The following is a 16,208-nucleotide window of genomic DNA, read 5'->3' on the forward strand; positions in this document are numbered from 1 at the left end:
CTGCTCCAAGGCGTGCGGGCCCGAATACGTGGACGCAGATGAAATAGGCTGATACTCCGACCAGTAGATTTTTTTGAACTTCAGTATTAGTTCGAGTGCTGAAACAAAATTTCTGGCTGTTTAAAAAACTTTCAAAGACTTAAATCTTGTGTAAAAAATCAATTTTGTCAAGAAGATCCGCAGACACCCCGAATTAAGTAACTCCGATAATCTCGGAGCTTTATTGGGAGCAAGCGACCCAAGATATTCTCAAGATTTAGTTTCAGAAATTATTTAGTTTCCAAAAGCCGATCAATGGCAAAACCATAGAGAAGTAAATAAACTAAAATCACATCCATAAACATGATTGCAGAAAGAAAGTATTAATTTAGCAAGTTATATTAAAAACGGTTTTATGGTAGAAAAATGATTTGAAAATAGAAACTTTTATGTCTCCAGTGTGCGAGTACCTCCGCGACTTCGACGACAAGATGGAGGGCACGGTGGACGGCATGAAGCTGGCGCTGCCCGCGCCCAGCTGCCTGCCCGACGGGAGCTTCACGCCCAAGCAGTGCGCTGATGGCCGCTGCTGGTGCGTCGACTCCTTCGGCACTGAGATACCTGATACCAGTTCCACTAATGCTTCTGCGCTGGATTGTGACAAGTAAGGCTATTTTGATGTAAAAAAGCTTGTAGTCATTACGATGAAGTTAAAACAAGATGGAGGGCACGGTGGACGGCATGAAGCTGGCGCTGCCCGCGCCGAGCTGCCTGCCCGACGGGAGCTTCACGCCCAAGCAGTGCGCTGATGGCCGCTGCTGGTGCGTCGACTCCTTCGGCACTGAGATACCTGATACCAGTTCCACTAATGCTTCTGCGCTGGATTGTGACAAGTAAGGCTATTTTGATGTAAAAAAGCTTGTAGTCATTACGATGAAGTTAAAACAAGATGGAGGGCACGGTGGACGGCATGAAGCTGGCGCTGCCCGCGCCGAGCTGCCTGCCCGACGGGAGCTTCACGCCCAAGCAGTGCGCTGATGGCCGCTGCTGGTGCGTCGACTCCTTCGGCACTGAGATACCTGATACCAGTTCCACTAATGCTTCTGCGCTGGATTGTGACAAGTAAGGCTATTTTGATGTAAAAAAGCTTGTAGTCATTACGATGAAGTTAAAACAAGATGGAGGGCACGGTGGACGGCATGAAGCTGGCGCTGCCCGCGCCGAGCTGCCTGCCCGACGGGAGCTTCACGCCCAAGCAGTGCGCTGATGGCCGCTGCTGGTGCGTCGACTCCTTCGGCACTGAGATACCTGATACCAGTTCCACTAATGCTTCTGCGCTGGATTGTGACAAGTAAGGCTATTTTGATGTAAAAAAGCTTGTAGTCATTACGATGAAGTTAAAACAAGATGGAGGGCACGGTGGACGGCATGAAGCTGGCGCTGCCCGCGCCGAGCTGCCTGCCCGACGGGAGCTTCACGCCCAAGCAGTGCGCTGATGGCCGCTGCTGGTGCGTCGACTCCTTCGGCACTGAGATACCTGATACCAGCTCTAATAATGCTTCTGCGCTGGATTGTGACAAGTAAGGATATTTTGATATAAAAGGCTTGTTGTGATTATGATGAGGTTAATAAAGTAATTTATATACTATTTGTTAATAAACTCTGCAAAAATCTCATTATCCGTTTTTGTTAATTATTATTACTGCGTTATAATTTACTATACCTAGATTGTCTTGAAATATTATTAGGAACGGTTGGGTATTTTTTGGACATGTTATCATATTTGTGCAGATTAAGTTGTAATGGCCTATGTTTAGTTATTTCATAAAGCTTTTTTACTTACCATGTTTCCTTTTTAATTTAAGCAAGTGTTCAATTTATTTCTGTTAAATATGACATAACGAAACTTTTAATTTTTTTAATAACTAAGTATAATGGATCTGACATTATAAAATTACCTGTCCTCCCAAAGTTCTTTCATGCCACGAAGCTTTTGACATCTCTGTTTGTCATCATATTTTAAAATAAGCGGATATTCCGTTCTTTCGGTAGTTTTTCCGGTAACCTTCTTCAAATACAATCCAGTATCATAACTCATCTGTCCCCCCAGGATCCGCTCCTCACTCTCGTGCCTGGACCTAACGTGCCGCATGGGCTGCGACTACGGGTTCGAGCTGGGCGCGGGCGGCTGCCCCACGTGCCGCTGCCGCGACCCCTGCGCCGCGGTGCGCTGTCCCGCTGGAAGAGCCTGCGCGCTCGTGGATGTTGCGTGTGATGCGGATTACTGCCCGCCGGTGCCTGCGTGTGAGTATACCTATATAATATTAAAAAATCAACTAAAGTAATTCTAATTAAATTTCTAATATTTCATTAATTTCTTCAACTTCTTCTTTTTTATCTAATTGATACTAAGGAACTGATAATAAGGAAGGGTAAAATCCAATAAACTGTGTATTAAACGTGATAAGTAGGTATTGTACGTGCTTTTTTGATACTACGAATAACAAAGTAAATATAATCGGTATATAACTACACAACAATTATATCAGCTAAAACTATTCGAACTATAAAATTTTTTCGATGGTCTTTGAAAGAAAAAAAGAAAGAAATATTTATTTGTAAAAAATACTACAACATTTTGGGACATAAAGAATAGTAAACATAACTTTAAAATCTTTGCCCAATGCCCATATAATATTTTGTCTCATTCTGTTTCGAAGCATATCAAAATTCATGACACAAGAATGGATAAACTTTTCAAGTACTTCGATAATTTAACATTTATTATTTAAAACAATCACATAATTTTGAAAACATACAATGCAGGTCTTCCCCGTCGTGAGCGACTTTGCCCGTACCTGGTGCCGTGGTCGGGCGCGTGCGAGTGGGCGTGCCGCGCGGACGAGGAGTGCGGGCCGGCGCAGCGCTGCTGCCCCACCGGCTGCGGCAGCGCCTGCGTCGACACGCTGCAGCAGACCGCCTGCCAGCAGCGCAGGTACGTCCCCAGTCTCCGCAGTGCGTGGCTGTGCCCATACCTGGTACCGTGGTCGGGCGCGTGCGAGTGAGAGCAGACCGCGTGCCAGCAACGCAGGTACGGCTATAGACTTTTTTTATGTAAGGAGTAGGAGACGAGCATGCAGTCCACCTGATGGTAAGTGGCTGCTATCAACCACGAACATCGGTAATCAACCCTAGATGAGTTTAGTTTTCTACCTAAGATCGGCCACGGATGCACCCTTTCCTCCCTAAACCGTAATGCCTCGGAAAAAGATGACTCCCTACCACACCCTTCAAACTGGAAGAAGCGTTTAACACTGCAGTTATTAGGCAAAAATAACTGTGGTTGTAGTGCCACTGGAGTCGACTCAAAAACGGATCTACTCGATGACCTGCGGCACTAAACAACAGCGTAGATACTAGCATCCCCCTAATTGATTAATAATTTACTCCTGCAAGGCGTAGGAATGACACAGGTATATCTCTATACTTCATCAACAACTTACTCTATTATTAGTCCAGTCAATCTGACAAAATGTTTCTATCGCTTTTGACAGCAAAGTCTAATAATCCATTATGTTTCCTTCTAGAGCATTGGCGCTTCACACCGCCGCAGAGAGTGGTAGCCCTCCATCGTGGACATGGCTTCCACAGTGCAAAGAAGATGGTGCCTATGAACGAGTACAATGCCAAGGATCCATCAAGAATTGCTGGTGCGTCGACACCGCTGGCAATGAGGTCAGTAACTTGAAACATATAACATTTAGATTCTTGATGCAAAATTAAAATCTCCGATCGATCAAGTGCGTTAGTGCCCTTGAGAGCAAAGTTGGACTGACTTTTGCATTTCTTCTTTATCACAACCTATATAACAGAGCAAAACCGTTATACTGTTATAAGATTGGATTAGCTATTGCGATGGTGCTTCGGAGTCGAACGTCAAACTATTGATATTTTGCCACTTTTAGTAATCCTGATTATAACTACTTAACTTTAAAAGCTTTAAAAAAATAATTGAATCATAATAATGTTCCATAGGTACCCGGCACCCGCGTCACAAACTCAACTCCGACCTGCGACTCGCCAGTCCAGTGCCCCGAGCCCAACTGCAATTCGGAAGAGGTCTGCGCCCACGGCAGGGTTTTGGATGCTAAGGGCTGCCCGACATGCGACTGCAGAGATCCCTGCGCTGAAGCCAAGTGCCGTCCTGATGAGACGTGTGAACTGTTCCCGTTAGAATGCGAGGTTTGTGTTTTTCGTCTGTTAGCTAAGTATCGTAGGGCAGCTCTTTATAGAATGGCGGTCTTTCTGATGTAAAATTATGATGGTATTGACGCTTCAAGTTTACAGATCCATATAGACCAGTGATTTTACCTGAAGCTAATCACAGATGCTTTGCTGCTTCTGAGTACTATAATATTCGCCCTAATGTGTAAGTGACCTGGCATTCAGGGCCTTGAATTAAACGCAGAACTGCTACACAAGTAAATGAGGCGATTGTATTGCTTCACTCGAGCTAAATTGATTCTACTACCTCACAAACAACTTATCTCGCAATCTTCATGAGATTGACATGACTATTCTGCGACATAGTAGAATATTTATCCTTTTTTACAAAGCAAAGGGTACAAGAGATTCATAATTATTCTTGTAAAGGATCTACTTTGAATAAAATATTTTTGATTAAATTTGATCCGTGCCCAACAACGGAACAATTGATGATGATGATGAACATGACGATAATTGTAATACATGAATGTCCACAGAGCTCAAGGAATCTTGTAAAAGATCTACTTTAAAATATTTTTGATATAATTCGTGAATAGCAATGGAAGGATAAGGGATTGATGATGATGATACTAACGAAAATGATGATGATGATAGTGATGATTTATTAAAAAAATGGCAAAAAAACTAAATAAAATAGCATTAAAAAAGAGACAGTTAATCATGATACCTGTACGTCCTCAGGGCTCCTCCTGTCCACCGCTGGCGCGCTGCTCGCCGGCGCCGCAGTGCGCGGCGGGCGCGGCGCTGGCGGGCGCGGGCGGGCCGCTGGCGTGCGGGCCGCGCGCCGCCGCCTGCCCCTCCACGCACGCGTGCCGGTTCGCGCCGCACGACTCCGGCCCCGCGGTGTGCTGCCCCAAGCCGCGTACGTTGTTCTATATAGCTAATATAGATTGCTAGAGTGTGTGTGTTGCCGCTAGTGCGCTGCACGCCGGCGACGGGCGCGGCGCTGGTCCGTCTGCTGCCCCAAGCCACGTACATTGTTCTATATAGTTGATACGGATTGCTGGGGTGTGTGTGTCCCCGTTAGTACGCTACATGTCCGCACCGCAGTGCGCTGAGGGTGCGGCGCCAGCGGGCAGCTTGTCAGTCTGCTGCCTGAAGTTACTTATGTTTTTAAGATTTGTATTATGCAGCGTTTATTCACTCGCCGATTAAAAAGCAATAAGCGCAAATTTAGATATGTAAAAACCTTCTTGACTGTATTGTCTACACTTTCGTGATTGACAATTTTTAATATTTAATTCAAGAATTAGTCGCTAGTATTTAAATGTTGTTTTAGACTATAACGAACAACTCGCCAGATAACTTTAACATTTGAAGTTTTATTTTCATGTTTACAATTTTGAATATGGAGTTGTATGCTGAATTGCTATTATCACAATTTTTGATTAATAATTCTATAAGTAATTGATTTATTAATTGATTATGATTTCAATAATATGTAAATGTTACGTATTGAGATGTTTTATTATTTAGCTGTTTTGTTGTTTGACTGATTGAATATCCCAATGTTTCTTACACTTTCAAATAATTGTTTAACTTATATGCTTCTATACTATGTTTCATTGTTTATTTCCAATAATTGGACCAGAACTTTATCTTTATCACATTTTTTATCTAGGAACGGTCTGCTTCGAGAATAAGGACGAGGGCATATGCCCTGAGGGGGAGGGACAAGGTAGCAACAAACTGAACACAACTCGCTGGTACTTCCGGCACGAGCGCAACCGCTGCGAGCGCTTCCGGTACTACGGCTGCTCTGGCAACCATAACAACTTTAGGACTAAGGAGGAGTGCAACACTGTTTGTCCAGGTAATAATAAAGACAAGTTAGACAAAGTTTTACGAGAAAAGTAATTATAAACATTTCTGGGGACCAATTCAGAACATGATAAGAAGTCAAGTAAGTCGATGGTATAGTCCGCGCCAAACTTTTAGTCCGCTCTGAAGTTGTTGCGCGCAGGTTTAGTTAGTTATACTCCTTACCGTAAAGGCACACTAACGCAGTTATGTACACGTGGGCGAGAGTGGATAGAGGAGGGTGCCGGGGGGCTCCGCGCTGAGGGTGTTCGACCCTGCAATTTGTTATTGCGACGCGAATCGTTTGTATATTCAGAGCGGACTAGCAGTGTGGCGCGGACTATACTTTGTTGTATGTAGAAACTGTTGTTCTTCTGAATATTTCAAAATCGATAGAATCCCCGAAAGACAACTAACATTAATTCAGTATTAATTCTTGTGACAGTGTTTTTGTAGTAGTCGATAGCAAAATCCAAGCAGAATTGGAGCTGTTCTAATAAATGACAAATGCTGACCTGACCTGACTTATCAAATTTCATGTACTGCCACAGAAAATTATACCATCAAATAACAATCTAAAATTAATGGTAATTTTGCAACAGTGGAAGGTGAAACTGCGAAACTAACAAAAGAGAAGACAGGACGCAGTCACAATGAAGTTGGAGGCATGTTTTTAGTTTTTACAAATAAATGTGCTCACCGTTCATGTACCGTAAATGTTGTAATTTGAGGGATCAAAGTAATTATACTTATATGTGCACGTGCCACGTACAGATATCGAATAATGTATTTATAGAGAGCATGAATAAGTTAAGCTAATAAATACATAATTTAATGGTTATATGAAGCAATTTTTCATGGTATTAACATTTAGAACTAAAATTAACTTCAAATGTTTTAATAGCTTGCATTTTATGTTCACAAATAATGGGCACTCAAAATTATTGAGCAAAGTCCTTTTACTAGAAATATCTCACTTAGAAATTAGAAAATGGTAATAGAACAGGATGTGTCTAATTAACAATTACATCACAATTTAAGCACAAAAAGTCATCTAACATTTAAAAAGAAATATATTATAAAACCACATATCACTCATTACGCACTAAGTCATGTGATTAATATTGTGTACTGTCATACTAAACTCTCAATAGGATATTTTACTAAGTTTTGCTGTCAATAAAACGTTTCCCTAAGTACGCCAGAGTTAACCAGAACGTAACCAAAATTACGAAAAGAATTATGTACTACTCAGTCAAAAATATATTTTTACTTAGCAGCGTTTCTTCAGTTTCGTTCTTTATTTTTTCCTTTGTCTCTGGAATAATTTAGGATTTTTTCACATATAATTCTAAATTGCTGCATGTTCATGATATTCTTTCCACCTCATTTTGATAGCATACTAACGATTAGAATTCAACGTCTTAATTTGGTACAAGCCTAGGACGGTGTGATAAAATATGAATGTTATTCTCCAGTGTTAAGTCCGTGCGAGAGGCTCCGTGAGAAGAACGAAGCAGCTGCTCAGAAGTACGGGAAGGGCACGTTCATCCCCGCGTGTGATGCTGCTGGCGCCTGGGAACCTGTGCAGTGCATGTCTCATATCGGTCAGTACCATGCTGTAATTCATCATCATCATGCTTATCACATCATCTTCATAATCAACCTCCATATTATAAAGATTTTCATTATATTTATCACTACAATCGACTCTTTATTGTCCTTCAATCATATCATAATCATCTATCTACTTACTCTTCTTCGTCGTCATTTTTTTCATTGTCACAATTTAATTTATTTATTTATGATATTCAGTTACATCATCAATAACATCTACACTATCATATTTAATCCGTGGTCATCAATATCTCTTTTCTTGGCTTATTTTGTGATTGACTTTAGAATATGAAGAGTTTAATCCATACTGCCTTAATGTGGGTTGATTGAATGTACATATGTTTAAAAACAATTTAAAAAATGAGGGATAGTCTTAAAATATCTGTATATTTATTAAAAACACTATTTCCCAAGCAGACGTGTGTTGGTGTGTGAGCGCTCGAGGCGAGCCGCAAAAGGGTTCCCTCGTGCGGGGAGCGAAGCCAACTTGCAACTTCAGACAGGCGCGCAAATGGGTGCGAAGAGACCCGCTGGATGAAAGGGCTAGAGCTGATGAGGGTAAGAATAGCTAATAAAGTAATATTTTTTATAATATAGAAGTAGCATACGAGCATGCAGTCCACCTCATGGTAGGTGGCTCCTGCCACCTGTGGACTTCTGTAATCAACTCCAGATAGGATTAGATAATCCTACCTGAGGTCGGACACAGGTGCGCCGCTACCCCTGAGGACTAAGCCGGAACGCCTCAGAAAAGTATGTGTAATATGTATAAGTATACGGAAGGTAATACCTGAGTCCATGGTAACTCTTATTGTAAAATGAAAACCTTAAAAATTTTCAGTATTTCCTAGGGTATTATGACTACTAACTATAGGTTAGTTAAAGTATGTCATGACTCATATGTAACCACACTGGTTTAAAAAAGTAATGTAGTTTTTCCTGTACTTTACCTTCACCTATATGTCCATGCGTAAGTGATTGAGGAAAACCTCAAAGTATAATGTAATATAAATATAATGTAACTTAGAGTGTGGAATTTACTAGACGAAAGTGACTACACTATTTATTAATTTATTTATTTTAATCATATTTACAGCTAACATTACAGCTTTATACCTAATCCGTTAGAGTAAGAAAGAATACTAAATAGAGTAATATATAATAAATAGAGTATTTAATGGAAACAAAATCTTAGGTACTTTATAATACCTTGATGATCCATTTCTTTTGCTTAATTTTGAACACTTGAGACTATTAAATGATTCTCATATTATTAAATTACCTGAATTGATAGGTAAGGCCATGATTTACAACATAAAATATTGATAGCAAATTATCTCTATTTCTAAAGGTAAATGTTCCACAAGAAGGTTATATAGACCCTCGGAATCTCTAGACAACTTAATAGGATCTTGAATACGCCCTATTAGATTCTCGGGTCATGTTAAAACGTATAAAAACAAATTGGTTAAGAACATTTTTGTTTCCAGTTCTAGAAGAACTAATAAGGCAGATGACAACATATCGAGTCGACGAATTCGAGGAAGACGAAGAAGAATTCGATATCGCGGAACTAGAGGCTGAACACCGCATGCTCGGGTCTGAACCTTCATCCACCGAGGAAGTGATGTCTAGAGACGATAGCTCCGTCCTCGTGTCGGAGGTGGTTGAACCCAAACCAGCTGATACTACGAGGAGGAAAGAGGAGCCATTACTCGTCGCTGAGAAGATCGTTTTCAAGACCAAATGCCAACTGATGCAGGAGGAAATCGAAAATGGTAATCTTACACAACTTGTCTTTTTGTTAATATGAAAAACATTTTGTGAAAGAGAATATTTATTTAATTGATTGTCTTCAGTAATTGTGTTTGTTAAATTGGTTATCTTCGTCAATAGCAGTGACATCTAAGCACCTATAAATAAATTAAATAATCCTTTAAGTAAGCTTCAAGCACAGATTAGATGACATATTTTTATTAGTTTTTTTGACATAGCATTTAAGAAAATTAAAATAACAGTATTTGTAATATTAGATTATCAGCTATTTTAGATTTAGTTAAAATAACATATTACCTTCCCTATTAGATGTTAATTCTAGAACAATAACCCGCAAGGTTTTCAATCAATTTTAATTTTTACTTTATAATTCAATCAATTTATATTTTTTAAATATATTTTTTATAATATAAAAGGAGTAGACGAGCATGCGCTCCAACTGGTTTTTTGTACTGCTTCCCATGGACCATGTCTATAATCAACTCCAAGTAAGATTAAATTCTTACCTAAAGTTGACCACAGATGTGCCGCTGTCCCTGGGGACTTAGCTGGAATGCCGCAGAAAAGTATGTCTCCCACCACACCCTTCCAACCAGAACACAGCAGCGCTTAGCACTGCTGTTATTAGGCAGAAATAGGTGTGGCGGTGGTGTCGCCGGAGTGGAACCACAAAGGGTTCTACCCCGTGGCGGAAAATTGAATGGAGGTCTACAGTATAAAAAGTTCGCGTGCGAGTCGGTGACGTTTTCGCTGACTGATACACATTTCATAGATTGTTTGGTTCAGACAACCTTTTCTTTAGCAACTGTGTTTGGAAGCCCTCCAGGATCAGGGGCTCGGGGCGGACTGCTCCTTCCGTCCGTCCCTCCCCTTAAGCCGCTAAAGGTTCTACCATCGTCACTCTTCTTGTGCAGGTGGTGAAGGTCTCCGGCCGCGGTGCCTGGCGGACGGCGCGTTCTCCCCGCGGCAGTGCGCGCGCGGGCGCTGCTGGTGCGTGGACGCGGCCGGCCAGCGCCGCGCGCCGCCGCTGCCCGTGCCCGACGCGCCCGCCCCGGACCCGTGTGGTGAGTAACTGAATACACTGGCACCGCTTGCTTTACAGGACGTCTTACCCCCCGGGCGCATATGTATTGCGGCAATGTCAACATAAGGGTGGCGGGCAGGAATTTCGGGTCTCGAGGGTACCCGGGCAGATTCTCAGGTGGTCAAATACCCCCTGGATTTATAATATTTATTTATAATAATATAATGTTATTTAAAACATTGTAATATAATGAACAAGTATCAAAAATAGACCAACCCCTCTGTTAAGTGGGTGGTTCGGTACTTATCGCGTCGTTATTACCGAGCGGCCCCCTGGTGGTCGGGGGTCGCCAGCCCTGAGAGCTCCCGCGGAAACGGGCGCCCCGTAGGTGGTCGATCGTGTACTGGTGCCGCGTGCACTGGCACCGGGAGACGGTCCCGGCCCGGTGCCTGGCGGACGGCGCGTTCTCCCCGCGGCAGTGCGCGTGCGACAATAGTTGCCATTTGAAAGCCGCCTAGGTTCAAAGGCCCAGGACGGACCGAGCCTAATTAGTGAGCCGGTGCTTCTAATATCAACGACGAACTTACGAATCTTACCTCCATGTTTTTCACTAAACCTTAATTGTATATTAAATTTCATTTATCTTTATATAATAAACTTCCTTCATACCAAAGACATTCAATTTCTCTATATTATTAATAATTATAGTTGGTCTCGTTAAAAATAACCTTTAAACATATTCTATTAATCTAATTTTATTTTCGTTTGTCCAAAAAGTAGAATATTAACGTTAATTATTTTTGTAGAACGTGCATCAAATATATCTAATAATTTCTCAAGTGAATGTGGTATTCAAATCATAAATTTTAATTGCAGAAGTAACACAAATAGAATCAGCGCTACTCGAGCTGGAGTTGGTCGGTGCCGATGTCTCAGTGGGAGAAAGAGCGAGGGCGGATCTGGCTGCAAGACTTGCTGCGCTTGGAGCCCGGGTACCAGTCTCTGCGGTGCGGGAACGAGGGATCGTGAAGCTGAGAGCACTGTTATCTGGACCACGGGCTGCTGATCTTGTGTACCATATCGAGACTTTGGTGAGTATAGGTTATGTGAAATAGAGAAGTCAAAATAAAATAAGAATTATTTTTTCAAAATTTCTTTAGCACTTCCAACTTCCAACATCTAACAACAAGTTAGATGTTGGAAGTCCATAGTAATCATCATTTATAAATATTTTATCATTTCCTGCAGATGAAAAAAGAGAAGTTATCCGGCACTAAACCAGAAGAAGGTGGTTTGGGAGTGGACGTGATACGAAGCGAGTACCGGCTAGCAGCACCCGTGCCGGCCATGCAGCGGGAGATACTCAGCGAGTCTACTGTAAGATATCGAGTGCTTCAGTTTATGATAAGAGCAATAAATGTTAATAGTCTGGCTCGAAGGACCAGATCATTTTTGAGCGAAGAAAATTTTGACGATTTTGTTATATTGTCAATATTGCTTCTCAAACAGTAGCGTCAAATTAATATATGGCTCAACAGACCATTTCTTATTTAAATATATTTTTATTTATATAATCAATTATCAATCAATCAATTAAACAACAACGTCTTATAGTTTAACTGCCATAAAGAAACATTTTTAATCAAATATTATTCAACTATATTTCAATACTGATTTGAAGACATGAATTGACTTATGTCTACTAGTGAGTCTCTAAAATCGGAAAGACGCAATATTCATTATTTTAATCTTATTATTTTTATTCTACTTCTTACATATCAAATACAACAGTTACAACGTTCACTATATTACAGGTCTCCGCAGCAACATCCTACCACACGGCACTAATAGTCTTAGCGGCCACATCGGCCTTCATCATCAGCGTGCTATGCGTTCTAGTGATGTTATACCGCGCGAGGCTACAGCGCGAGCCGCACAAGGCAGAGCGGTTCCTGCCCGCCGCGCCGCCGGTGTACGTGCTGTCCGCGGACGAGAAGGCGGAGCTCGCGAGAGTGCTCCACGCTCCCCCGCCCCCCGTGCTGCCGAACGATACGAGAGTGTGAGGGCTCGAAAGTTCCGCTAGGTGACGCTACTGGCAACTCGGTTTTTTGATACTAAAGTGGTACTAAGTTTGTTGGATTGTTGGTGTACCAATATTGGTTAAATAGTGGATACTTGAATCATTTTGTGTATACGTATAGTTGTTAATAATGTTTAGTGACTAGCGTTAAAAATCACAAGATAAAATTAATTTCATTGAAATTTTCGAAATATATGATTTTACAACTTATGAAATTATTTTAAAAGATACCGTAAGAATCTGGCATGTGAGGTAAAAATAATTTATTGCCACTTTCAGAGTTGCCAGTAGCGTATCGCAAAAGCGTGAAAATATTCGTGGAAAGCCCTCATTCATAACTATAAGAGACTGCCTACTTCTTAGCGATCACATGGTCTTTGGCCACACCTACTTTCGGGACTCAATTTTCAATATAACTCTGCATTATTTTAAATAAGAGTAAATATAGTGATTGCTAGAATACGGCCAGTTTAATTTATATGTCATTTAAGTTACTCGATTAAAATACCGAGCATTCGGATACACGTTACATTAATTTTCTAACAGAAATATGAAAGTAATAATCGGGTCCAAATTCTGAGTTCAATTACGAGTAACTTAGATGTTAAAAGGTACTAAAATGTTCATTTCTGCGATGGCAAGTCGAAATTGCTGTTAAATTCGTTAGCTATTAGATTATCCTTTACATTATGTGATTTGTCGTGCACAAGAGGAAATAATATAACATAATATTTTTATTGCAAGCATATTCCTCCTGGATTGTATTAATTGTATAATGCAAAGGGTATCTTAACCCAATGTTAAACGAATTTAGTATGTTACTTGTTAAGTTTTGTTTATAACTTGCTAAGGTTTAATTGGTATATCTCTTCAAAAATGTAGCGTGCGATGAGACCCTTTTTTTTACGTTTTTCTGAATAACAACGAATCTTGAAATGGTCACATCGCAGGTCATTACTGTACATCGCATTCCTATGAAGTAAACCTTATTAATTGAAATAATCTTATCCAATAATTTAATATGTTCAAGCACTAACATTTTTTATAAAATAGAAAATGCGATGCACAAAATAAATATATTAATAGGTTATTTTTAACTTTGAAACTTTTGCATCCCTCTATCATCTTTTGTCTATATTTCTGAGGCGTGCAAGGTTTTTCAAAGTAACGTATCTTTGTAGATAGTGGTAAAGTTTAGTCTTTAGTTAATCTATTAAGTAAGCGCACTGGCGTGCGTCGATTAAAGCGACGAACGCCTATACGCTCTTTAGTTCCTGTCGTCGAGTCTTGTTCTCACATTAAAAATTAGAGACCAGTTGCTTAACTGTTTATTTACTGAGACATGACTCGATGTAGAACTAATCTAGTCTATTTTCAACAATATGAGGTCTTACTATATCATCAAAATCGATACAATACGCAATCTTCTCACACGTCACGAAATTGTAAATATTGTAAAACTACTTATGTGCTCTACAAATTTGATAATCACATATATAAAAATGTCTTCACAATTTATCGTCTAGATCATATTTTATTATATGTTATTAAGTAGATTTATTGAAAGATTCTTTATTTCCCCAGTTATATTTACCTTTTTGAAAAATCTATTATTGTAAGAAAATACTAAATTATCTTAATTAAAAATGTATGACGTTTACTTAAACTGAATAAATAATTTTTTACAACATGTTTTTGAATGATACCTATAAATCAAAGTATATGCATTATTTTTTCATGAAATGAAATATAATTATTCTATAAATCAACGAATAATTTTCTACAGTTCGATTCATTCGGACAAACCTACTCTAATGCACGATTCCAATGCACGAAGGGTTTCTGGTGTCTAATTTTATGAAATTACACTTAAAATACACTTAATAATGATCAAACAATAATCAAATTCATATGAAGCGTCACTGGTGATCTAAGGTTGGTTAACAACTGGTGATCATTGTAATGTACAATCTACGGAGAACGATCTCTCGATTCGATTGATCGAGTATTCGATAGAAAACTTTTACTAAGAGTATTAAGTGACACGATTACAGCGTCACCTATCGGAAACTACGATAGCTCTATGAACCATCAATATCTTTAAAAGTTTAGTTTCAGGATCACTAACTTATGCAACAACGGTTATATAATAAAAATCCTCAAATTATTTAATTATTCTTTATCCAAATATATAGTAATTAAAGTTTTTCTGAATATCCGAATATAAGAGCCTCTATTGGCAAAATACCTGGAATCAGAATAACTGCTATTCCAAGAAAACTGAAAACTGAACATTGACATTTCAAAGTGACAGTCGCAGGGGCCGGCCTTAGAAAGAAGTTATTTCAGAATGAATTTAGAAGGCGTACTAGCTTGTTGCGCCGTTTGCAATCAGCAAACACATCGGAGATGCGGTCGTTGCCTCAACGTTTATTATTGTAACACAGAACATCAACGACAAGATTGGAGAAGACATAAAAGTGATTGCGCACCCAAGTTACAAAAACAAGGATCGCAAACGGATAAAGTGGATCATCCGTCTCCTAACGCGGAGGATTCAAAGAGTGACAAAGAAAAACTTATTATTAAACCGACAGAGATTACTACGGATTTGAAACAGGAGGGTGAGAAGAAACAATCAAAGAAATCCAAGAGGAAAAACGTCAAAAAAGAGGGTAGGGTCGTAGCTAGTGATATTAATACCTCGCAAACCGAGAACGTTGCTCAAAGTGTCGTCAGCGGGTCCAATGTGGAACCTAGTGAAACCGATCAGACATTGAAAGAGAGTGTTATATCTAGTGTCGTGTATACGAATAGGGACTTGACGAAGGAGAGTGCCATAGTACACGAGGGGTCGTCGGAGCAGGAGATTCTTAGCGAGTCAGCGCAGCAGTTGAGTACATTGGACTTCGCGGCGGCGGGTGCGTCCAATGTCCTTAAAGCTGTGAATAGAGATAAAATGCTAGCAATACCAGGGTATAATACAGAAGAGATGCGAACAAGAGAGTACCCGGAGGCTTCGGTCCGGGGCAGCGTGGCTCCCTTCAACAATGTACTGAACAGCTACTGCATGGACCCGGCCGACCCCAGCTACGATATCTGCCAACGGGTGATACAGGACATGACACAGTATGGTGTGTGTGTGTTGAACAATTTCCTCGGCAAGGAACGAGGACTGTTAGTGTTAAAAGAAGTGCTGGAAATGTATAGATCGGGTATTTTCACAGTAAGTACAGTATTATTAATATTGATAGATAAGAATTTGATTTTCCTAAATAATTACTGAAGTTTAAATTACCAGAAAAAATCCAAAATAATATTTTTACTTACACTCAAAAATAATGAAAGGATTAGACAACTTTGTTATCTGTAAAGTGTATTTTATAAGTACATACATTTATTTATAGCCTTGTTTACACAGCAACAAAGTAGTCCAAAGTAAACATTACATTTATATTATAAAACATGGAATACAAATGCAAATAAAAGAAAAAGAAATGAAATAAACAATTCAATATTAAATTGAAATAGAAGAACCTGTCCACATATAATTATGTTGAGTGACTATTAGACCGAAATAGATGTAAAAGTTGTAAAACTACTACTGAATATATATAAAAAACATATTTTGCATATTATTTGAAT

At 39.8% G+C, this 16,208-nt stretch overlaps 2 protein-coding genes across 2 annotated transcripts in view; both read left to right on the forward strand.

Annotated features, from left to right (window-relative positions):
* The window catches only part of LOC140742943 (uncharacterized), a 122,623-nt gene extending 108,372 nt beyond the window's left edge, over positions 1-14,251 (forward strand). The window contains exons 11-25 of the mRNA XM_073074026.1: positions 439-643; positions 2,090-2,283; positions 2,806-2,974; positions 3,567-3,714; positions 4,015-4,221; positions 4,948-5,128; positions 5,888-6,079; positions 6,669-6,731; positions 7,545-7,673; positions 8,101-8,241; positions 9,174-9,461; positions 10,374-10,523; positions 11,360-11,574; positions 11,732-11,860; positions 12,298-14,251. Of these exons, the coding sequence (XP_072930127.1) occupies positions 439-643; positions 2,090-2,283; positions 2,806-2,974; positions 3,567-3,714; positions 4,015-4,221; positions 4,948-5,128; positions 5,888-6,079; positions 6,669-6,731; positions 7,545-7,673; positions 8,101-8,241; positions 9,174-9,461; positions 10,374-10,523; positions 11,360-11,574; positions 11,732-11,860; positions 12,298-12,546 (2,660 nt within the window). The 3' untranslated portion in view covers positions 12,547-14,251. The remainder of the gene's footprint in view (positions 1-438; positions 644-2,089; positions 2,284-2,805; positions 2,975-3,566; positions 3,715-4,014; positions 4,222-4,947; positions 5,129-5,887; positions 6,080-6,668; positions 6,732-7,544; positions 7,674-8,100; positions 8,242-9,173; positions 9,462-10,373; positions 10,524-11,359; positions 11,575-11,731; positions 11,861-12,297) is intronic.
* A 625-nt stretch (positions 14,252-14,876) lies between these two features.
* On the forward strand, positions 14,877-15,849 carry LOC140742568 (uncharacterized). Its single transcript, XM_073073472.1, has one exon. It carries the CDS (start codon positions 14,914-14,916, stop codon positions 15,847-15,849), a length of 936 nt encoding a protein of 311 aa, XP_072929573.1. The 5' UTR covers positions 14,877-14,913.
* Positions 15,850-16,208: the final 359 nt, after the last annotated feature.

This window comes from Epargyreus clarus, unplaced genomic scaffold, assembly GCF_041222505.1.
Source record: "Epargyreus clarus isolate Ecla_fem2 unplaced genomic scaffold, WU_Ecla_fem_2.2 ptg000006l, whole genome shotgun sequence".
Classification (NCBI taxonomy): Eukaryota; Metazoa; Arthropoda; class Insecta; order Lepidoptera; family Hesperiidae; genus Epargyreus; species Epargyreus clarus.